Genomic DNA, 23,657 nt, shown 5'->3' on the forward strand with positions numbered 1-23,657 from the left:
TGGACAGCTTGTTAATTCTTTTTAGCACGCAAATTGTAATGTCCCTGAATTTATGAAATATTGGCCTAAAAACAATGGCCTAGTGAGGGCCTAGTTTGTCGTCCAAAATTGCGTCATTTAATTTAAGCATGATGCCGTCATATTAAGCATTGTAAATAGAAATATGCTGTAATTAATTGTAAACCAAGTAAACTTCGCCAATTAATCTTAGAACGTGACTTGTAGCGCCATCTGTTACCCAACTTGAACATCTTTGCGGGAATTTCGGCTAGCTATATCCCGGACACCGAACACGTAGAAATATGGCTTTTGCTGTGTATCCCTTTTACTCGCGCACGAATAGTTATATGATAATCGTAACTATATAGTGCGAATGAATGATACAAATCGATTTTTTGCATATTCGGTGATGGGAAAAGGCAATAAGTGTTTTTATTATTATTAATGAAAGTTGCGATAGCATGCGACACTTTATACTTACCTGCTGTTTCCCCACATTTTAACACAAAAATGACCAGGTAAATATTAATAAGAGAAATAAAACAATTTTCAGTTTTATTAATAAATAAATATATTTAACTAACAATCATGTACTTTATCAAACATGACCCCTGGTAACACTGGAGTTGACCTAATATGTACAGCGTATACCCAGTGACTAACTGAATTATATATTGTCTATAGATCTTGTTTCCAAACATGAACTACGAATAGATACACAAATGCATACTCATAAAATATATACTAATATATAAAATCATTTAGGCTCGGTCTCAAGTAACTTTTGGCGCGAATTTCTTTCGACAGCCAACATTTTAATGCCATAGAAGGGGCAAAGCTAATACCCATGTTAACCAGAAACATAAGAAGAAAAAGAAACATTAGGGCCGTCATTTTAAAGTCTCTGTATTTTTAAAGAAATATCATGTATTCAATAATAGTCAATTCTCACATACATAAATAATTTGACTAAGATAAACAATAATTTAAAATTTTTAAACAACTTATATTGTACTTCAAATACACTGCTTTTGTAATACAATAAAAACTTAATATTCAACAATCTCTTATGACTAATCAATTTCATACTTGAATCTTAACAAATAATCGTGTTGTTAGGATATGCCAGACGAATGTTCCGAATTATGTTTTAACAATTGTACCAATTATAGTTTACATTTCAAGTTCAAATATCGATATTCCTATATATCGGATCTTGAAGTATTATAAATCTCGACAATCGCTGGATTTCGTACAACGATAAACAAAAATACGTCAAATGAAGTAAAACTGTTAACTAATTTAAAAATGGAAAAATACGTGTTCACACGGCAGTGGGCGAAGGTATGTAAGGCGTATCCTTATTCTAATAATTTACAGGAGCCAAGTTAGCTACGCCGCGGTGTGTTTGGGTCTGAAGTGAGCGCTAAGCGCCGCACTGGAGTGAAGTGAGCTGTGCTCTGTCTCGTTATTAACTTTGATGAAGATAAACTTCGTTGTATATGGTAACATTTTTAACGTTTGAACTTTTTACAAATATAAACGTCAAAATATTGACATCATATTCTATTTTAGAAATTTCAAACGTTATAAAGTTCATATTCATTAAAGTTACACAATTAGGGGCCTGAACTGGAGTGAAGTTAGAGGATCATGTTGGCGGGATCTTCGAGATTAGCCCGGAACGCCTTCATCCATTCGGCGCCGACCGCGCCATCGACAACTCTATGGTCAGCCGACGCCGTGAACGACACGAACTTCGCCACGCGGAAACTGAAAAAAAAAAAATAGAGTAAGCCAATTATTTTAGCAAATGCACCAAAATTTATATTGTAAATTGTCTATTAATATAACTTTCTTGGCTTAAAAGTTATAATCAAACTAGGAATAGAGTATTTCTACGATGTTGAAATACCAACGCATAAAAAAATTCAGGGTTAAGTACATGTAAACTGATTTTTTTAGCTACACTAGCGCCCCTGGCAAACAATGGAAACGAATTATTTGCCATTAAAAGTCTTAAAAGTTTGACTATTTACCCTTGGTTCTCGTTCTTGTCGGGAATAACGAGGTCCTGCAGACCACCGCACGCCAGGATGAACGACTGCGGGGGGTTGATGATAGCGTTGAACATCGTAATACCTAAAATGACAACGGTAAGATAATCTACCCAAGGATGATGATACGTAGCTGGGTACTGATATTATAAGCATTTATACAACGAATATCTATACAAAATCCGCTTGTTTTTATTTGGCACGTTGGACATATGGCAGATAAAGGCTAATCTTGAATAGTTATAAGCTGCACATCCTTATATAAGTTAAAAAGGTTAAAGGCTCTATGCGCAGATCTGGGTTAAAAACCCTGGATTGATAACTTGTTATCTCTCTAGTTCTTCGTATTGTACGAGGACCTCAAGCAAAAAGTGTAGTACCTTCGACAAAAATTAACACATTTAAAAGATCATAACTCACAGGTAACAACGATGTACTATCAGAGAAGTTGATTCATATGCAAATCGGGGACCTAAGTAGTTTGGTCGCGTTACGTCAAACCCAGCTGACAGATCACAATTAACATTGAATTGACATATTCGACCAAATAACGTTGGTCTGTCAATTGCGTAGGAATCAACTTACTCGATGCCAGTACATTAGTATTATTGAATATGGTTTACGTTTCGCCAAATGGGTAATGTTTCGCAAAGAAGAAGACGTTGAAAAAAATAACGCATTATGACTTCGTCGACATAGAAAAAGTGTCAAGACTCACCGAACATGCCCAAGTTGGACACAGTGATGGTGCCGCCTTGGTACTCGTGCGGCTGCAGTCTGCCCTCCTTCGCCTTAGCCGCTAGCTCCTTCATGGACTTGGATATGTCGATGATGCCGCGAGAGTCCGCGTTGAAGATGATGGGAGTGATGAGACCACCAGGTGTAGCCACCGCCACACTCACGTCCACGTTTGAGAATCTGTAACATATTTTAATGATCAATAGTTGTTGTGTGTGTGTGTGTTAATTTTTTTTAAGAATTGTGCACACAGAAAATTTAAATTTGACAGAGACTTTGTGAGTAGAAGAATCTGGGTTAGGCGGTTAGCAGTTAAAGTACTTAAAAGTAAAACTTATAGTTAAGTACCATAAAATAATAAAAATTAAGTCTGTCTTGTCTCAAGTTTTCCTTTAGGGAATTAAACTTTGTGTAGCCGTGATTTTTCAAAGCACAACTTTAAGATCATGTCACCATCTGATTGTATGCTTATAACGTCAGCGACAACGACCTGTCAGATCCACCAACAGTAAGTGTTTTTTAATCGCAGCACTAGAACGCATTATGCGGCATAATGTGCAAACATTGAATGTTTCAGCTACAGCACACTTCGATACTGTACGCCACTGAAATCTGTGTTGTGTGTGTGTTGTAAAATGCAGTGTATCCCTCTAAATTTTGGAGGGACTTCCCGTTCGCGTCGGGAAGTATTAAATATTAGTAGTACTCACTCTCTAATATACGTGTCCATCCAGTGCGCGTTGACGGCGGGCACGCGCTTGCACGCCGCCGCCACCGCCTTCACGATAAAGTCGTTCACCGATATCTGCCGGGAAATGGAAAATATTGTAATGTCAGAGAAGTTGATTCAAGCAGATGGCGGACCTATGTAATTCGGTCGCGTTGTGTCAAACCCACCTGACAAATCACGATTAACATAAAATTATTCGAAAGTTTCGGGGCGGGTCCCTAAAATATAGTTTATCTTATCTTATATCTTTAAACGAGCAATTCTTGTACATATACCTATAATATAATATATTGGAATCCCGGAATCGGCTCCAACGATTTTCATGAAATTTAGTATATAGGGGGTTTCGGGGGCGATAAATCGATCTAGCTAGGAATCATTTTTAGACAATGTCATTTTATTCGTGTTTTATCGAATACCGAGCAAAGCCCGGTCAAATAGCTAGTTATCTATATATATAAAAGAAAGTCGTGTTTGTTACAACACTTATAACTCGAGAACGGCTGGACCAATTGCCATGGTTTTTGATTTGTTGGATTTGTTTCCGTCCCGAATAGCAGAATACATAAAAACAATAAAAACTCGATATGTGTAATGACTAATGATTAATGAATACTTTATCATTTCAATAGATGCTGATTTGTTTATTACATGTCAAACATTTGTTGTCCAATCCTGTCAAATAGTGTAACAACTATTTTTTTTTTTTTGGAGCTTATGGCCTGGTTGCTGAGACCTTTAGCCCGGCCGCATATTGTCCGAAATTTCTGATACGAAAAATTTGAACGTCGGCCGGACCGCCACACCGCACACTACGTCGGAAGCTGGCTGAACCGGCAAGACTAGACGATAAAGTACGAGACGTCATCTTGCAGGAGTTAAAGGGAGAAGAAGGTCATGACAAATTTACCGGCGAAAATTACCAGCAGAGTCACCGGGAATTTTTATAATTTTGTTATTTAGAAGACAAGACTTATTTTATTACTTATTGATTATGTTTATTTTTATGAAGCATTTTTAAAATAGGTTTTGATGATTATTGCGCACATGTTGCCTCCCCCGGGAGTGTATTTATTTTTTGTAAAATGTCTACAAAGTTCAGGTACTGTTATATTTGTTTGTTTTAGACATTAATTTTCGAAAAATTTTTATTAACCGAAAATAATACCTAAGATTGCCATTATTGGTTCCGCCACCAGAGCCATTGTGCTCCCTGCTTTATGGCGAAACACTAGAATCACGACATTTTCCTTCGGTTTTCCTTCCTGGCGCTATAACTCCAGAACGCACGAACCGATTTCCACGGTTTTGCATTCGTTGGAAAGGTCTCGGGCTCCGTGAGGTCTATAGAAAAAAAATCAGAAAAACCTTCAAGAGAAAAGCAGGAAAATAGGGAAAATAATTTTATGGCAAAACAACGTTTGCCGGGACAGCTAGTTTATTAATATAAATAAAACTCGCTCGCAATTTCGTTACGCTGACATTCGTTTATACCACGAAAACCGTTCATTTCCAGAATAAATTCTTTCCTACGTCTTTTTCCGGGACTCAAAGTATGTATGTATATTCATAAATCATAATTAACAAAAACACAAACACGTGATATAATATCGATATAATAACGTATAATATCGTAGACAGACATTTTGAATTATAACGAAACCAAATCCGCGTTACTAATTTGAATTTGTATATCACGAGGGAATTTGAAAATTCCCTCAAGATTTTGAGTTTCGTAAGAAAGAAATAATCATTTTCCTATATTTCTTATTCTAAAACGAAATATACATAAAACAATCGCAGTAACTAGATTGTGGCAATTATATGAATTTGCAAGATTTGTTTCACACTGTCAATCACGCGCGGATCACGTTTTCGTCATAGTGATCGAAAATTCTCAATGTCATTTTAAATGTCAAGTATAAAACAAGATATAGGTAGATCTCGAAAATAAGAAAGTATTCTCATTAGCCACCTTATCAAATTCAAAGCCCGATCTAAGCTTAGGAGGGCAATTTTTTTATGAAATAAGGGGGCAAACGAGCAAACGGATCACCTAATGGAAAGCAACTTCCGTTGCCCATGGACACTCGCAGCATCAGAAGAGCTGCATGTGCGTTGCCGGCCTTTTAAGAGGGAATAGGGTAATAGGGGAGGGTAGGGATGGGGGGTAGGGGATTGGGCCTCCAGTGAACTCACTCACTCGGCGAAACACAGCGCTTTTCCCGCCGGTTTTCTGTGAGAACGTAATATTTCTCCGGTCGAGCCGGCCCATTCGTGCCGAAGCATGGCTCTCCGACGTATAAATTTTTTGCATATAACGTGCACACATAAAGCATTTGCCCAGAGCGGCAAAATTGACTTATTCCTATCTTCCAACCTAGCTATTAGCCATCCACCCAAGTTTGAGAATGACGAATGAGCATCGCATCGCCTCGTCCTCAATTACTTTTAATTATGTGTTACTAGCTGTTGCCCGCGACTGCGTCTGCGTGGACTTTAGTTTATAGTTGTTCCCGTACATCGATTAATTCGTTTACGCGCAAATCAGAAAAGTATATTGTGTAGGAACCGGCCATTTTTCCGGGGCAAAAAACATTACTTGTCCCAGATTCAAATTAGTATCCCCAATCTCCATGCCAAATTTCATCAAAATAGATTAAATAGTTTTGGCGAGAATCATAAAAGTTTATTGTGCGGGAACCGTACATTTTCCGGGATAAAAAGTATCCCTTGTATCCCGAGAAAGTATTGCCATACCAAATTTCATCAAAATAGATTGAATAGTTTAGACGATAATCATAAAAGTTTATTGTGCGGGAACCGTACATTTTCCGGGACAAAATGTATCCTATGTTCTTTTTCGGGACTCAAAGTATCTTAATACCCAGCAAAATGGGTCCAGCCGTTTACGCGTGATATCGTGACCACGCGAAATATAACGTTCGCAGTTTTGCTCGCGTAAATTAGATATTTCACAGACAAATGAGTCCACAAAAATAGCCTATGATCCTTCACGTGGTCTACTTCTTATCTGTGCCAAATAACAGAAAAATTGCTTTAGTAGTTCGTGAGATAAGCCCTTTTAAATAATTTCTCCCGTTTTTTTCCACTTTTCCCTCTATTTCTTCGCTCCTATTAGTCTTATCGTGATCAAATATAGCCTATAGCCTTTGTCAATAAATGGGCTATCTAATACTGAAAGAATTTTTCAAATCGGACCAGTAGTTCCTGAGATTAGCGCGTTCAAATAAGCCCTTTCAAATAATTTCCCCCATTTTTCCCATTTTTTCCTCAATTTCTTCGCTCCCATTAATTTTAGCGTGATAAAATATAGCCTATAGCCTTTCTCAATAAATGGGCTATCTAACACTGAAATAATTTTTCAATTCGGACCAGTAGTTCCTGAGATTAGTGCGTTCAAATTAGCCATTTCAAATAATTTCTCCCATTTTTTCCACACTTTCCTCTATTTATTCGCTCTTATTAGTCTTAGCGCGATAAAATATAGCCTATAACCTTCCTCGATAAATAGGCTATCTAACACTGAAAGAATTTTTGAAGTCGGACCAGTAGTTCCTGAGATTAGCGCGTTCAAATAAGCCCTTTCAAATAATTTTCCCCCGATTTTTCCACACTTTCTTCTATTTCTTAGCTCTTACTAGTCTTAGCGTGATAAAATATAGCCTATATAGCCTTCCTCGATAAATGGGCTATCTAATACTGAAAGAATTTTTCAAATCGGACCAGTAGTTCCTGAGATTAGCGCGTTCAAACAAACAAACTAACAAACTCTTCCGCTTTATAATATTAGTATAGATTACTTAACCTCTGGAATACCGGGATTTCAAAATTTTATTGAGCCTCAAATACCGCGTTCTATGGCGCCATTCAAAATTTTTTTTTCAAGTTATACAAAATTGCGCCAATCAGGAACTTATTTAAAGTCGGGGCAATTTAATAGGCCACATTTGACATCTGTCAGAATAATCTCCATAGTGAGGTAAGCTGCTTAAAAACATCGACCAAAACGAATAAATCGATACGGACTTGAAATAAAATATTTGAATTTTATATGTTATTTATAAAACCAAAAACGAATTCCTGTCCTATTATTACTTTTTCTTTTGTAAATTCAAGGAGCAAAATAAGACAAGTACAAAATTTACTAGAAAAATTGCATTATTCACTTGAAATATCAAAACTGTTAAATTTTGTATTATCATTATTAATTTCACATGAATATGTGTTACTTTTCACAACGTGGTTATGAATTTATGGGGATATATCGTTACAACTAATCAATGCATCTGATTCTACTTATTCGCTTTCGATTTTTAGAGTAACATCCCTAGAGTTTAAAAAGAAAAAAGGTCAGCTGACGTAACATTGTACCGACGTTCAGTTCTTTAAATCATAATTTGTTTTTTATGTTAAAAATTGTTTATCAGTGAAAATAAATAGTAAAAGAACTCGTATTGGTTATGTTTATAATAAATATGTAATCGTTATTAGAAAAAGTGAATAAATTGTGCAGTAATAACAATGACAAAATATTTATTTTTTTATGGCGTCGTTACAAGGCTACCAGGCTCAATTTTGTTGAACTGTCAAATGTGGCCTATTAAATTGCCACGACTTTAATGCATTCTTTTTGAAGCCAACTTCATACTCTTAAAAATAATTTCTTTTAACGAAATTAAATCTTAAACACACTAAAATAAGTTACAAAACAGCGTGAGGTCGAGTGCATCAGGTGTCTCATTAACGTGCCGGTGGTACACAGAGGTATTTTTACGAGTGGCTCGTTAAGGTGTCGGTGTGGTTCAAGAGGTTAATGAACATTTTGACAATCAACACACTCACCTTGACATCTGATTTCTCCGCAGCCAGTCTCTCATTGACAGCCTTTCGCATAGCCAGCGTCTTCTCCACATTGACAGTAGTAGTCAGTTGGTAGTGCGGTATATTCTGTTTGGCAGCCGTCAGCCTGCGCGCGATGGTCTCTCGCATGCCGCTCAGGGGCACGTCACGGTAGGTTGCCCCCGGCGCTGGCGGCGCGGGGGCCTCGGCCGGGGCCCCGCCTGCGGCAAGGTCACTGCTCTTCAGGGCCCCGTACAGTCCGGTGCCCTGGCCTGGTTGAGGTTAACATGAGAAGACGATTATGTGGAGTGGAATGAGATGTGAGGGAAGAGGATTTTGGATACAAGGATTAATGTAAAACCAGTAATGTCTGCACTGTGTGTCATAGACATTGGTAAAAGTTTCATCTATTTTTTAGTATTTTCTAGATGGAGAACAGAATAAGATACGCCAAACTTACAAAACTTAACTATCGTCGCTTAGGTAACAATACTACATGTTTGGCAAGTTTTCATAAGAGACAAAAAACTTTGTATAACCTACACGACGCTATGTAAGTAGTTGAAGTAAAGATTTATACAATAATGACATCACATCACGTACCTCCAAGCCTTATGTTCTTCAGTTCAGCCAGCCTCCTAGCCATGGGGCTAGCGTAGATCCTGCTGTGGGCGTCCGCGGGGGGCGCGGCGGGGGCGGGGGCGGCAGCGGGGGCCGCGGGGCGGGGCGCGGCGGGGGCGGCGGCCGCAGCGGGAGCTGCAGCGGCGGGGGCGGGGGCCGCAGCCGCTGTATACAGAGTGTTGTTAATAGAAAATAAACATTAATGAGAGTTTTATGGCGTTATTTAGCCGTAAGGCCGTACATAGTCTATGTATCGTGTCAATTGTCGTGTCAAACAGCTGTCATATGTCTGTCTGAGACATAAAGTTAATATACCTAGCGGAATAGAGCAACAATCTCGAGCTGTCAAACGAAACCGCAATTGGTTTCATCTGTGTGTAAAAATATGTGTACGTATACACTTACACAAGCATGATTGAACATGATTTCTGTGAGATTAAATTGTCAACGTGCGGTACGTGCCGACTGGACGTCAAAAAGAGAGTGCTGCTTTCATGTATCACACGTCTCTTCTTACCACCCAGTGTTACTGATAGTGACATCTCTCTTGCTCAGGCCTTTGATTCTCTATTCCGCTAGGTATATTATTAACTTTATGGTCTGAGACGATGTTTGACAGGAAAGACCCTACCGTCCCTCTGGTGTTAAATGATATATCCAGATTCCCTATTGTTAAGTATGATTATGGATTGAGTAGCGTTAAAAATAGCATTATCTACTGAGAAATAAGATATCACTTTTCAATTCATTTGACAGACATTTTTAAAATTATTGTTTGTTAGCCTTATATGGGCTAGTAAAGAATACCTTTTCAAAGTGTATGCTAATGAACAAAATGTCTGCTGTAATTATAAGATTATCTTATTTACGCAATGGTCTATTCATGCATTATTTATGTCTGATTCCCTTATAGAGTCATTACATTCTTTATAAGTCTAGATAAAAATGTTTAGCAAATCCTTGCTTATTATGAGCACATGAGCACTTAATTAAAAATATTTATTAAAAGGAATGAAATGAACCTTTCTTTGCAGCAGGTTTCGCCATGGATCCTGTAGCTGTGGATAAACACCCAAATTAGTTAAACATGCAGTTAATAATATTAACACACACACATTACAACTGACGTTTAAAGTAGGTTCAACATCTATGAACCAAGGTAGATGTTCAACCTCCTAGTTCGGTTAGTCAATGTTGGTCACAATCAGTTGAGCTGGGATTGACATAATCCGACTAGAGTCTAGACCAGCTATCCCCAACCCGCGGCTTTATCTGTGACCCGCGTGATGTTAAACCATTTTGAAATTCACAACCACCGGCAAAATAATGTAAAGTCATCGTGAAAGATACTAAATGAAATTTTTTACACTTTTAAATCGTTAATTTTGAACATTATTTTTTAACCCTAAAAAATTTTTGTTGCGGCCTGTGACACCAAGACATGTTTTATGGCTTGTATGAAAAAAAAGGTTGGGGACCACGGGTCTAGACTATGTTGTTCCCCCCTTTGTTTCAATTTCAAATGCATCCAGATGAAATAAATCACCCCCCAAGCCTCTCCTCCTCTCAAAACACAATGGCCCCATTTTTTCTGGGTCCCATGCCAGACCCTCAGCGCCCACAAGGGGTCGTTATCGCCCACTTTGGGAAAGGCTGCTTTACACCATCAGATAATTTTTTGATGATGAATCAGATTTTGATGTGCAAGAGGATAAGAACACAAAAACTTTAGCATTAATGTTAGACATTGTATAAAATATCAAATATACTTACAGTCATCCTTAAAATCTTTGAAAGCTGCCACATCAGCTTGATTTTCAACTATGATACACAGCAGCTTACCCACAGGTACACCTTTAGTACCGGCAGGAATTAAAATTTTAGCTAAATAACCTTCTTCTGGAGTTTCGAATCCCATTGTCGCTTTGTCAGTTTCAATTTCACAGAGAAGATCACCTGTAATAGTAAATACGGGTTAGCTAACACTTAATCTTAGTGAAAATAAGATTAATATCAACTTATTAATATTATAATTGTCATTATTACTTCTTTTTATATCATCTTGTAGTCTTAATTTCAAAAATGAAGACTACATAGATGCACAACTATTAGACAGATTCTACAATATGAAGGTAAAATGATAAGAGCACTTTGTAAACAAGATATAAATTAAGAGTTTCAGTATTAACTCAATAACTGTTTGAATTCATTTTGATGAAAATGATGAAAATAGCTATTAGTTTGGTTTATTTACAGTTAAAATGAATTGACTTTATTAATAATTTTATTGGTACTATACTGTACTCGGCGAAACATGGTGGTAGCGGTCATTAACTCCCTGTCAAAAACTTGAAATTTTCTATATAAACAGCTTTCGACAATGACTTTCAGATGTTGTCAATCGCGGCTTTGTATAGAAAATGACAAGTTTTTGACAGGGAGTCAATGACCGCTACCGCCATGTTTCGCCGAGTACAGTATACACATCTAATGTTATATTTTACGATTATGGAGATTTTGTAATATTTCTTGGTCTGAAAAAGCCTTTCCATATACAATTTTATGCAGTTTATCAGATGTTGAAAATAGATGAATAAAGCATATTGCTAAATAAAAAACCTGGTAGACAATGTAGGAGGCCACTAATATAATTTTGAGATCAGTTAAAGAATCTCTGTAAATATTATTAACATACCTTCATTTAGCTTGTCCCCCTCTTTCTTTTCCCAGCTCACAATGGAGCCGTTCTCCATGGTGGGTGACAGGGCCGGCAGATTGACACGGGAATGTGACGGAAAGTCCGAGTAGTATCTGGCTTGTACACTCCATGGTTGTATTGTTGCTACCACTTTTTTGTGTGTCAGTATCCTAAAAAGATAATAGTAAATGATCATAGTCTAACATCTAAACAAGATTATCACAAATTGATCAAGATTGTTTGGTGATGACAAACTGTATGAGGGATTGTTGTGATATACTTCTGTTTGTACTCTTGAATACTTAGAAAATGCAGGATGTTTTGCACTTGGGCACAAAATATTGACAAATACCGTACGACGGCATAATAATTGACATTTTGGTTATGCAATTTATATGGCAAATAATAAATGTTTGAGGTTAACTGAAAATAATATACAAACATAAACAAGTCTACGAACTATTAGAAAGATTGCCGAAATTAAGATCGAAGCACGTAGTTTTAATCCAGAAAGACTCACTTGTTTTCTTGTTTCCTTCTCGCCAATTCGGTGCTTAGGCATCTGGTTACATTGGACCGGATAGCCTTTTTAACACTATCGGTTAAGAGTTGGTTTCGTAAGAATATCGTTCGTAGCATTTCTGTTATTTATTAATTTAGATTGCCGGCCGTCCAAATAAAAAGGGACGGGTTTTAAAACCAAAAGATCGACCTTTACCGACTTTTTGTAGGTCGTCCAAGAGATGTCCTCAGTCTTTGTCTTTCCTGACATTGACACTGACATTTTTTTGACATTTCTTTTTTTCCTTTCACACATTCACAGACAATACTAAAAAAGTGCTTTTTGAAACTTGAAGTGAAGGGAATAATTATATCGAGTTTACTTTATAATATCATAATTAATAAATCTCGATATAAATTATCCATAAATAAGAGGAAGAAGAAGAATATAAATTATAATATTGTTTATGGTTTCTACAAAATTTATTCTTTATTACTCTAATCTTTAGTGCGGCTTCAGGTTTAAGCGCTTATTCCACTTGTCCTATTTAGAAGTCCTAGCTAGGATCCTACATAGTAGACTAATTAGTTCGCTTATTATTCCACTTGTCCTAATTTAGTGACTAAATCAGTTGTCATTTTGGTCAGACGTCTTCTTAATGGCTCCAGTTCTATCAAAGCAACAAAAAATTGGTCTTCTCATAGGCTTAGCTCTGTTGGCTCAATGAAAATAAAAATAAATAAAAGGCGAAAAAGATGGTTGTAAGAATTTTTGCTCCACGTAAAATTATGAATTATGAACTTTCTCTACTACTTGGAACCAGCAGACTTAAGAAATTACCTACGAATGGACTCCAAATCTTATAACATAATATAAATTGACTTTAATACAGATTTACGGCCGTTCCCAATATTTGATCTATCTCTGGTTTTGCCCTACTAGAGATAGGAATAGCCATAGCTGGGCATTAACTCGTTAATCCGTTAATCGTTAATTAACGAAGTTAAAATTTTGATTAACGGATTAACTTTTAAGTTAAAATTTAAAAATATTAACGGACTCGTTAACTTCCGTTAATATGCTGAAGTCCGTTAATCGTTAATCCAATGCCTACTATTTACCGCACGGCACCGCGGCGCGGCGCGAAAACAGGTTCAGACAGTTAGTATGAAACGACAAGTGTCGGGCGGGCGAGCAGCGCGGCGCCGCTGCAAACAGCGAGTGAAACAAAAACAATACTAGATACATTTTCAGGCGCGTGCGAGTGAGAAGAGATTTGTTTCGTTATATCATTTCATTACTCAGCGCCGGTGCTTAAAGAGAGTGATTTGTTTATTGTTGCATATCATTTGCATGTTGATAAAGAAGAATGCAGTATAATTTAGTTAGGTAGAATACAATAATTATAGAAGTATTTTGTTTTGTCCCTAACATTTTAACTTCCAAAACCTTAAACCAACAGGTTTTGTACGTACACTAACGCAATGATGTAAGTTACCACAAGGCCATATTACATATTAACGGATTAACGATTAACGTTAACTTGCGTTAATTCGTCCGAAATGTAACGCTATAACGTTTAACGTAGCTAACATTTTTTTAACGGATTAACGATTAACGAAGTTAACTATTTGATTAACGGTGCCCAGCTATGGGAATAGGTCACATTTGACATAAAATATATGTCTCTAATGTCTAATGTGAGCTATTCCTATCTCTAGTAGGGCCAAACCAAAGATAGATCAAATATTAGGAACCACCGTTAGCAGTTCCCACTACAGATAAAAGGTTGAAACCATCCTGCAACACTGATTTAGTCATTCAGGAGCCACATTTTTTTCCGATTTAGGATCCTAGCTAGGATCCTAGCTTTCTAAATGTTATTCCACTTGACTAAATTTTTTAGGATCCTAGCTAGCTAGGACTTCCTAAATAGGACACGTGGATTAAGCGCTTTAGCTTTTGCCCGTAAATAATATTATTTAAAGCCGCATCTTAGCAAAAGTGTATATATGTATGAGTATTATTATATACTAACTTTCATCCCCTGTTTGAACCCCTTGGGGTTGGAATTTATCAAAATCCTTTCTTAGCGGATGCTTACGTCATAACATCTACCTGCATGCCAAATTTCAGCCTGATCCGTCTAGTGGTTTGGGCTGTGCGTTGATAGATCACTAAGTCAATCAGTCAGATACAGCTCTTTATTCTTATCTGATGCCATTTTTTTTATTAAAGAGCTCCGGAACTGTATTATTATAAATATTTAATAGTCATTTTATTGTGTAAACTGTTACGTAGTATATGACATTCTCTTTGGTGTAAACTGTAAGATCTGCCCTCAGGTTCTTAATTATAAATAATGGCACTTGTACATTAAAAAAAAAAAAAAAACAGTTGTCTGTGCCATGGAATTAATATATACTACGTATAACAGGAATGCTCACTTGAAATCTTCTTGAGTGTCGAAATGAACCTTATTTTCAAGAGGATAAAATATTTTTTTAATAACCAATATTTACTCTGGGAAATGAGCCCATGTGAGACAAACTTTTTCTTGGTGTGTCTCTTTCGCACAATTGCCATGTATTATATTTTAAATATAATGGTAGAAAATATAACAGTTCTTTCGCAGCAAAGACAAATATTTTGTTTATGAATATCACGTGCTGTATGTTTGTACGTATACTAATAAAAATATAGAATGCAAAACTTTGTAGGTCTCTATAGATCCAAAGTTTTATAATGTTTCACGACATTTAAAAATTAAAGTAGGTTGTTTTATTACATTTACGCTAGGCAACACTAGAAAACGGGTATAATATTATCTGTGCGGCACCACACCACAAAAACAATATGGCGTTTCCTTTGTTTTCATATGGAGTTATTATTATTGCTTTCCGAGCTTAAAAAGATTTTTAAAATATAGTGTATTGGATTGTAAAATTATTAAAAATTTGTGTGCTGTGATGGCTGTGTGAAAGAATCGTACCCTGGCTGTGGATTATCTTTTCACAGGTAAGTTTGACATTCAGTATACACTAGGGTGACCACGTATTTTGCACTTTACGTTTTTGTTTTGTTATTACCTAATTATGTACTAAATTTACTAAGTATGTACTAAATTTACACTTGTTGTGTCACTAAATACCTTGGAAACCTATATATATATATATATATATATATATATATATATATATATATATATATATATATATATATATATATATATATATATATATATATTAACGCACTGCCCAAACCACTGGACGAATCAGGCTGAAATTTTGCATGCAGGTAGATGTTATGACGTAGGCATCCGCTAAGAAAGGATTTTGATAAATTCCAACCCCAAGGGGTTAAGATAGGGGATGAAAGTTTGTATATAATAATACTTCTTAACGCGAGCAAAGCCGCGGGCAAAAGTTCGTTCACTATATTTTGCATGTACCTCTGCATCAACAAGCACGTGGAAGCTTTTATGATTATTTTTTACTACGCCAAACAAAACAAAATAAATAGTATAATAGACAATGGTATTTATATAAATTTTATATTTCCAGTTTGCCTTCAGATTTAGAGCTAAAGAAAAAGTGGTTAGAAGTGAAACCCGGGAACTTACGTCAAAGCTCTGTAGTTTGTTCACTTCATTTCAAACCTGAAGATTATCGAACAGAACAGCGGAAAAGATTAAAACCTGGAGTGAATCCTTCTATCTTTCTAAAGGTAATTTAAAAATATTTGAAATAAGCAACATTGTATCCTGATAAAAAAGTTACTGAACAGCAATTTGTAACAACGCATATTTTTATGTATTTGCATTACAGATTTTTCCCGAAAATAAAATTAAATTGTTAAGCATTATACGCTTCAATACTGTAGAAAACGAACAACCTGGATTTTCTAAAAGTTTTTAGTTAAAAAAATTTACACAAACATCAACTTTGCTTGCAAGTTACAACCAAAGAGAATGTCATATACTACGTAACAGTTACAACCCCAAGAAAAATAAAATTGAAGCGTGAGTTAAAAAATCTTAAACAGAAAATCAAGAGAAGAGATGTAATAATTAAAATTAAATAGGTATGCTATGTATTATATCCGTGTTTTATTATTTTTCACCTTTTTTCACCTTTGTTTATGAAATTGCCTTTTTCCAAAGAAAATTAAAAATTAATAATTGTTTAGTTCAAAGTAAATAAAACATAATATTTCTGCTTCATATTAATGTTTTTTAATTTCAATAGTCGTATTTTCATTTCAAATCGTTTACAGTTGGTCGAAATTCGACCTTAGTTTCAACGACATGAGGACTACTACCTTTTTTGTAAAAAATATTTTTTTTAATTCGTCGCGGTCGGGACAGGCAAAGGGAGCGTTGCCCATACAGCCATTGTAAAAAATATTGACTTTATCATTTTTTTTTTCAACATAATCTGGGACTCAGCTGATCTCAGACTGGCCGTGTAAGCATTGTCTAATAGCTATCTAAGATTCAATAAAAAAACTATAATCCATTTTCAATAATTTGTCAACTTGTTGTCAACAGACTTCAACCATAAATAAAAGAGTATAATTCGTATGCTTAGGCCAAAGATATAAAATATCTTTGGTTTAGGCATAGGGATATGTCATATTGCTATACTGTGGTTTGGCTTGTCACTCAAAAATATGTCATCTTTCCTAGTGTGTGTAATGTTTTATTTGTTAAAAAAATGTATGTTAAAGGCATAATTTTAAAATAATATTAGTTCGATGCACTCCCAGGGCCCCCGCTACCATATGTGCAATGTGTGCAATGCACACGGGCGCCACCCTCTAGGGGCACCAAATCGCCATTCTTAAGGGGCGCCAAAACCAAGGAGGAAATTTTTTTTTAAAAGAAAAAAAATGTTTGGTCTATTTTTGCACTTTAACGGTACGGAACTCTTCGTGCGCGAGTCTGACTCTCACTTGGCCGATTTTTATCTGCTTTATTTCACCTACCTACCATTAAAAAAAGGCCTTAAGGGGCGCCAAAGTCCTTTTTTGCACTCGGGCGCCAGTATACCTTACGGGGGCCCTGGGCACTCCATCACCATATAAACTATGACTGTGCAAAATTTCGTGCACCTACGTTTCCCTATTTTTCGTAAAAAGGGTTACAAAGTTTTTCGTTCGCGTATTAATATTATGATGATAATTTCCAACCTTTTATAAGTTCGAAGTGTTTAGCTTCATATTCAGTTCACATCGATATTTATGTCTGTATATTATTGTCTACACAACTCGGTTACGGGTTAAAGACAATATCTTGTCAGAACTGTAAACTTTACATATTGTAATGAAAAAATATAAAAAATCGAGATAAGCAAAATACGATATAACCCCAACTAGAAACATATTTTGTCACTTTATTGTCAATCGTGGTTTGTATAGAAAACTATACTTCACTCGGGCTAACTTGTCGCTAGCGGTCATTGACTCCCTGTCAAAAACTTGTCATTTTCCATATAAACCGCGATTGATAATGAAGTGTCAGATATTGTTTATCGTGGTTTTATAGGGAAAATGACAAGTTTTTGACAGGGAGTCAATGACCGCTAGCGACAAGTTAGCTCGAGTGGAGTATAGGAAATATGAAAAAAAAATTGACAGAGGGTTATTGACCGCTACCCTACGAATAATTAAAACTTTATTATTCGTAGCCGCTATCGCCGAGATTGACCGATAGGACACTGGACAATTATTATAAGTACTGAGCGAAGTGATTTTATTTGAATGTCCTACAGATAGGTCATAGGAATGGTTACACTAGTTAGAGAGAGACGGACCAAGATTTATGACCTCTCACTCGGCACGTGCTTAGACGCACAGTAAGCTTTCCAGTTATACGTAGTATATATTAATTCCATGGTCTGTGCTATTTCGATGAAAATTGAAATGTCAACTGTCACTGTCACGTCAATTTCTTTTTGTGTCAAGTGCTACCTTTAGCGACTGTTTTGATTCACAATGGTGAGATTTTAATTATAAAATATCGGATAAATCCGTAAAGAAAACCTTTAATGAACGAGTTTTTAAAAGTGGCATGATGTGCAATTTATATAATATAAAGATATTTCTGTTGTGGCTCCCGTATAATCATAATTTTAAAGATGTGAAAACTTGGTGTTCAATCTGAGTATTACTTTCAGGCCAAGCGTACCAAAAAGGTCGGAATCACTGGTAAATATGGCACACGTTATGGTGCCTCTCTCCGTAAAATGGTCAAGAAGATGGAAGTGACCCAACACGCCAAATACACTTGCTCCTTCTGCGGCAAAGTAAGTTAACACTTTTCTGCTTTATACTTACTTCTGCTTGAAAGAAACCGTACAATGTTAAATGGTTATCGAGGTATTATTTTTTGTAATTACAGACTTCCTAGCCACATTATTGTCATGGTCTAGTAATTTGTTGGATTTGTTATTATTGTTAGTAACCTCAAAGTATGTTGCAACATCAGACTATTTTTGCTCTCTAGTTCAAAAAACATTGTTAGCACTTTCATTATCATTACTTTCAGTGTTTATCTTACCAATTTCTTACAATAAAAGTGACATTGTAAACATCTTTTATAACCACCAATTTTAACCCATCAATCCCCAAGCGGCAGCAGGCTGGAGGCTGGAAGCCCACAATGGAGGTGTTAATGCAAATAAAGAACTGAATGAACTGAACTTACTGAATAATTTTACAATTACCTTTGCTATAATCATTTTAAGTAACAGTGTTTCAAAATGTAGTCCTCTTAAATACTAATTATTGGTAAATTTCAGGACGCCATGAAGCGCAGCTGTGTTGGAATCTGGTCATGCAAACGGTGCAAAAGGACAGTTGCCGGAGGCGCTTGGGTTTTCTCAACCACCGCTGCTTCATCTTGCAGATCTGCTGTGAGGAGGTTGCGCGAAGTCAAGTAAACAACTAGGCTAAGAAAATAAAGAAAAAACAGTAATTTTTTAGTTTTATTTCATACATTTTACTGATACTTTCATCCTAACATTCATTAGCAATATTATATAGTTTTAACCAAGACATGTATAATTATTGCTACTACTATGAATGCTCAGCAACCTAAAGTGGATGATGGCCTCTGACACAAGGTCTGGTATTGGATACAATCTGGAATTATTGATGTACAAGAATTTAATTGTCATTGGCAGGGAGGAATCCTATTAAAGATCATTTAATATTTGCATATATTTTAAGATATAAATTTAGTTACTCCCTTTAGTTATTTTTTAATTATAACTTTCCTAGCGAGTTATAAGTTACTTCTTTGAAATTATTAAGTAAATCCTTCGATCAGGGATCCTTGGAAATGCTCTTGTATTTTATTGTTGTCGCGGGCATTTGTCATTGAGATAGGATGAATTCAAAACCATTTTTATCTCTTGTTGAAAATAATATTATGTACTGATAAATTTATGATAACAATACATAGTTTGTCAAGATATTCCCTTAAAAGTTTTAAATTATCATGTTATCTTAGCAAAGAAAGATTGAAATTTCTGTACCATTAGATGTAAAATTTTGAATCCTGATTAAGTATTGAAAGGGCTAGGTGGAATAAAACAAAACTTAGAAGTTTAATCTATAATAAAATACTTAAAATAGTAAAGTATTAACAATTTCAAAAATATATTTATATTCAATATAGCACCAACCACTATGAGATATAATTCTTGAGCAAAAATTATATCTTATGCTCTGATATTAAAATACATTAAATAAGTAAAATCTTAATTAACTATTAAGCACAATTCAATCAGTGGAGGAAAAAGGAAAATATTAAATAATACTTAAGTTTTTTATCAAAAATTCAGTCACCTACATCACTATCTTTATCTCCTATGGCATACAAAATATGGAAAGCTATTCCTAGCAATGCTGTACCTAGTAAATCTCCTAGAGCAGTCAAATAAGGTATAGCAGAGTTGTCCGGATCCAAACCCAGCTTCCACATCCAGTTTATTAAATAATGACTAATTGTTAACAACAAAAACACTTGGAAAACAGCAGCAGACATATAAATTAATATAAATATTGGTGTAAGTGATGTGTGACCAGCCTTTATGTATCCTATTGTGTAAATAAATATTAGCTGACTGGGTATAACCATTAGTAGTAGCAGCTTTGTGGTGCTGCCTAGTACTGAGTTCTCATAGGAGCCTGTGTGCAACAAAGTTGACAATCTCGAGGCATGAACAGCAACCATGTTGCCGCCAATACCATTGATAACAAGCTGAAACACAGCAACACCTTTATAGTTTGACACTGTATAGTCGAGTATCAATCCCCCTGCGCTACTTATGACCATAGCAGACACTACTGGCACCCAACCCTCGTCCAGGGCTTGTCTAGTGAAATTATTCTTCCATGCAACATATCCACAAATTGGCACCAATGCAGCCCCAACAATGACAATAATAAATCTCAACACAAGATTTGACGCTAGAGAGTTGAACAACATAGACGCTATAAATGATAGCAGTGCCAAAGTTGTTAGGTCACCCAAGCTGGCAGCTATCGGTGTTGCTACATTATCTGGGTTTATATTTATCTCATTAGAAATAACTACAACACCGATCATAATCAAACTGAGGAAAAAACTGGCTAGAGATGCAGTCAATACACTGGAGGCACATAACAGTATTGCATGTTGTATATCAAACTCTCCCTTAGGTATCCAGCCCATAGCTACAGCTACCATGGCTGCCAAAAATCCCACTAAATTTGCTTGACACTGTAGGAGACACAAATTTCCAACCACAAGTGACAATAGATGTGTTTTCATGTGTCCCAAATGAGCGTGAGTTGAGAGTCTAGATGCTAAGGTCATTTCCAAATTTCCTTTCAACCCAAGCAGAGCAGGCACCAAGATGTAGACCTCGGGAATTTTTTGGAACACTTGCCAATGTTGTACTTTATCTAGAAGCAAACTCGCTGCGACCATTCCGAATCCGGCTACGAGAAACGACACGAACATTTGGACGGCGGCGACCCAGGAATTCTCGCTTTTTATTATATCTGGTGGTTTATTTTCGCCAGTGGTCGAGTTGAAGTCTGCCATGATCTCCGTTTCGGTGCCACTTTCCGAGAGTCGCATCATTTTCGCTCTGTTTATTACTAATGAACTCATCAATTACTGGTTTTTATATGAACACGTATAAAAAATAAAATGCAGCTATTAACCGCTATAAGTACTGCGTTTGATAAGATTGCAACATGTAAACAAGCTAAAAACAAGTATCATTTGTGATTTATTACTCAACCTTTAGTACACCATAATGTACAACTATAACTTTTTACAATTTACTTTATTTAAAATCATTTTTGGACTAGCTCCATTACATTGACGACTGAACTTTTTATTTTCACAACTTGAACACAAACTCAAGGAATGAAAGGAGAATCTCAAAATTCACAAGTCAAATGTCAATTTTGACATAGATGACGTTCCTTATTTGACAGTGTCATTTGACGTCGAGTTTTTTTTCTTGGAATATATGACTAAAACATTGACCCAACCCAGTTGGGCCAACTTCGCTAACATTATTAATCTTGGAATTTTCCAAATTATAAAAACTAGAAAGATAATAATAATCGGCCAAGTGCGAGAAGGACTCGCACACGAAGGGTTCCGTACCACTATAGAGCAAAAATTGCCAAAAAAAATTGTTTTAGTTTATTTTCATTTTACTTTATATTTTACTATTAATTATTAAGGTAAGTATATATACAAATTGAATATTTTGTGAACATTTCAAGTGCCTATCTGTTGTTTTTATTGAAATAGAGCAAAAAAAAATAATCACGTTTGTTGTATGAAACCCCCGTTAAATATTAAATTTATTCAGATAATACACAAACTGTGAAAATTTCAGAAGCCTACCTAAAGCGGATCTTGAGATACAGCCTAGAGACAGACAGACGGACAGACAGACATCGAAGTCTTAGTAATAGCCAATAGGTACCCGTTTTTACCCTTTGGGTGCGTTACCCTAAAAATAAGGTAAAATAAGGATCCTGATAAGGTGCCCGATAGGGTTATTTGACAGTTTTTCCATACTCTAATCTGTCAAATTAAGGCTAAAGCAAGGCAACGTATCCGATCGCAAATGACACGACATTAGAAAGCTTGACTTTTGTAATTTGACGTATTCAGTAAAGTTCATTTGTGTTGTAAGTGTGCGTTTACATTTGATTTTTTATGGCTAGTGACCCTTTTTTTTAGGTTTATTATAAATAGACTACAAATTAACAAGTCATAAGTGATAAGGCCTCAGTTTTATGATTTTTGGGTAAGTCGATTTACGAAATATTTCATGTAAAACGAGTGAACAATCGTAATTTATCATGACTCCGGTTTTACACAGAATCCGGGAACCTACTTCGGCAATTCTTTGTAGAACATAAAGTTAAGACTATCCAATGAAAAATACATGTGTCTTTTACTTGAACAGTGAGCTTAAAATGTGAAATGCAAGTACTGAACCTTGGGAATCATGTGAATTAAGTTTACTTGGGAATCATGTGAATTAAGTTTAAATCTTTGTTCCTTAGGTCTTGTTAGAAGTGGTTTGACATGTGGCATTAAAAGAATATAGCCGACCGCTTATATTTTTACACAACAAACATGTTCAGAACAAAGATTAGAATACATACATGTCGAATAATTTTGCTCACATCTCTCGTATGGCTTCTTGTTGATGTCGCGCTCTTGGCACTCTATTCGGACTGCATAGGAGATGGATGGAATTGCAGTAAGAAACCATCCAGTGAAATTGCCATAAAGGTATGTTCATTTACAGTTTAACTAAATCTTAGTCTTAAATGTTCCTAAGTTAATAGTTGGAGTAGTTGTTAGTTCAAACAGATGTAGTCAATTAAGATATAATAACATTCTTTTTCATGAATCATTCTAAGTAGAATCACATACTTTTACTAAGTTATGTGTCTAAAGATTCAATATCATCACAATCTTACAACTCTTAAGTTTAAACTATAATAAGATTATAATTATATAATAGTTGTTTCTAAGGGTATATTTAAAGCCTCTTGAAATAAACAATTTCTGTAGCATAATGAAGAATTTGGAGGGAAAAGGGCAGCCATTGCAGCTGCTCTTAAAAATGATATAGATGATGATGACACTAATATTGAAGAAAATGAAGTGGAGCAAGACATAGGTGATGATGGACTGATGCTGCCTCCATATCCAAAGTCCAGGCTGAAGAGGTGGGCCCCAGCTCCGACGATCCTACCTCGTGGTGATGGCCCTGGTGAATTGGGTAAGTGGATTTAGTATTTTTCAAGTGATATCTAAGGCCTATTTGCATAGATATTGGTTAAAGTTAACCATGGGCTAAAGTCATGATAATATCTTTCTCCATGTGCTGATATATTATATGAATGACAATAAGT

The 23,657-nt window shown here is 35.8% G+C and overlaps 4 protein-coding genes and 1 long non-coding RNA gene across 7 annotated transcripts in view; 3 read left to right on the forward strand and 2 right to left on the reverse strand.

The window, feature by feature from the left end:
• Positions 1 to 1,117: 1,117 nt before the first annotated feature.
• On the reverse strand, positions 1,118 to 12,476 carry LOC121735229 (dihydrolipoyllysine-residue acetyltransferase component of pyruvate dehydrogenase complex, mitochondrial). Of its 2 annotated transcripts, none has more exons than XM_042125979.1 (9): positions 12,228 to 12,476; positions 11,705 to 11,877; positions 10,783 to 10,965; positions 8,992 to 9,174; positions 8,392 to 8,609; positions 3,506 to 3,600; positions 2,776 to 2,975; positions 2,040 to 2,142; positions 1,118 to 1,773 (listed from the first exon to the last, which is right to left on the reverse strand). In XM_042125979.1, the coding sequence occupies exons 1-9, from the start codon at positions 12,344 to 12,346 to the stop codon at positions 1,644 to 1,646; spliced, it is 1,404 nt and encodes a 467-aa protein (XP_041981913.1). In that variant the 5' UTR covers positions 12,347 to 12,476; the 3' UTR covers positions 1,118 to 1,643. The 2 variants fall into 2 exon arrangements, with proteins under 2 accessions (XP_041981913.1, XP_041981912.1); XM_042125978.1 differs by having other exon boundaries at positions 8,392 to 8,660.
• Positions 12,477 to 15,059: 2,583 nt separating this feature from the next.
• On the forward strand, positions 15,060 to 16,173 carry LOC121735231. Its single transcript, XR_006036822.1, has 3 exons — positions 15,060 to 15,227; positions 15,773 to 15,935; positions 16,037 to 16,173. It is a non-coding gene; the product is annotated as an uncharacterized LOC121735231 (long non-coding RNA).
• A 1,937-nt stretch (positions 16,174 to 18,110) lies between these two features.
• Positions 18,111 to 19,185, forward strand: LOC121735230 (60S ribosomal protein L37a). Its single transcript, XM_042125980.1, has 3 exons — positions 18,111 to 18,206; positions 18,386 to 18,514; positions 19,010 to 19,185. The coding sequence occupies exons 1-3, from the start codon at positions 18,204 to 18,206 to the stop codon at positions 19,148 to 19,150; spliced, it is 273 nt and encodes a 90-aa protein (XP_041981914.1). The 5' UTR covers positions 18,111 to 18,203; the 3' UTR covers positions 19,151 to 19,185.
• A 679-nt stretch (positions 19,186 to 19,864) lies between these two features.
• LOC121735471 (solute carrier family 41 member 1-like) lies at positions 19,865 to 21,631 on the reverse strand. Its single transcript, XM_042126304.1, has one exon. It carries the CDS (start codon positions 21,370 to 21,372, stop codon positions 20,053 to 20,055), a length of 1,320 nt encoding a protein of 439 aa, XP_041982238.1. The 5' UTR covers positions 21,373 to 21,631; the 3' UTR covers positions 19,865 to 20,052.
• Positions 21,632 to 22,387: 756 nt separating this feature from the next.
• The window catches only part of LOC121735236 (polypeptide N-acetylgalactosaminyltransferase 5), a 42,779-nt gene continuing 41,509 nt past the window's right edge, over positions 22,388 to 23,657 (forward strand). The window contains exons 1-3 of one of the 2 annotated variants that reach the window (XM_042125990.1): positions 22,388 to 22,534; positions 22,797 to 23,028; positions 23,314 to 23,524. In XM_042125990.1, the coding sequence (XP_041981924.1) occupies positions 22,870 to 23,028; positions 23,314 to 23,524 (370 nt within the window). In that variant the 5' untranslated portion in view covers positions 22,388 to 22,534; positions 22,797 to 22,869. The remainder of the gene's footprint in view (positions 22,535 to 22,796; positions 23,029 to 23,313; positions 23,525 to 23,657) is intronic. The other variant, XM_042125989.1, reaches the window with a different exon arrangement.

The sequence above is a fragment of the Aricia agestis genome, chromosome 17 (assembly GCF_905147365.1).
Source record: "Aricia agestis chromosome 17, ilAriAges1.1, whole genome shotgun sequence".
Taxonomy (NCBI): Eukaryota; Metazoa; Arthropoda; class Insecta; order Lepidoptera; family Lycaenidae; genus Aricia; species Aricia agestis.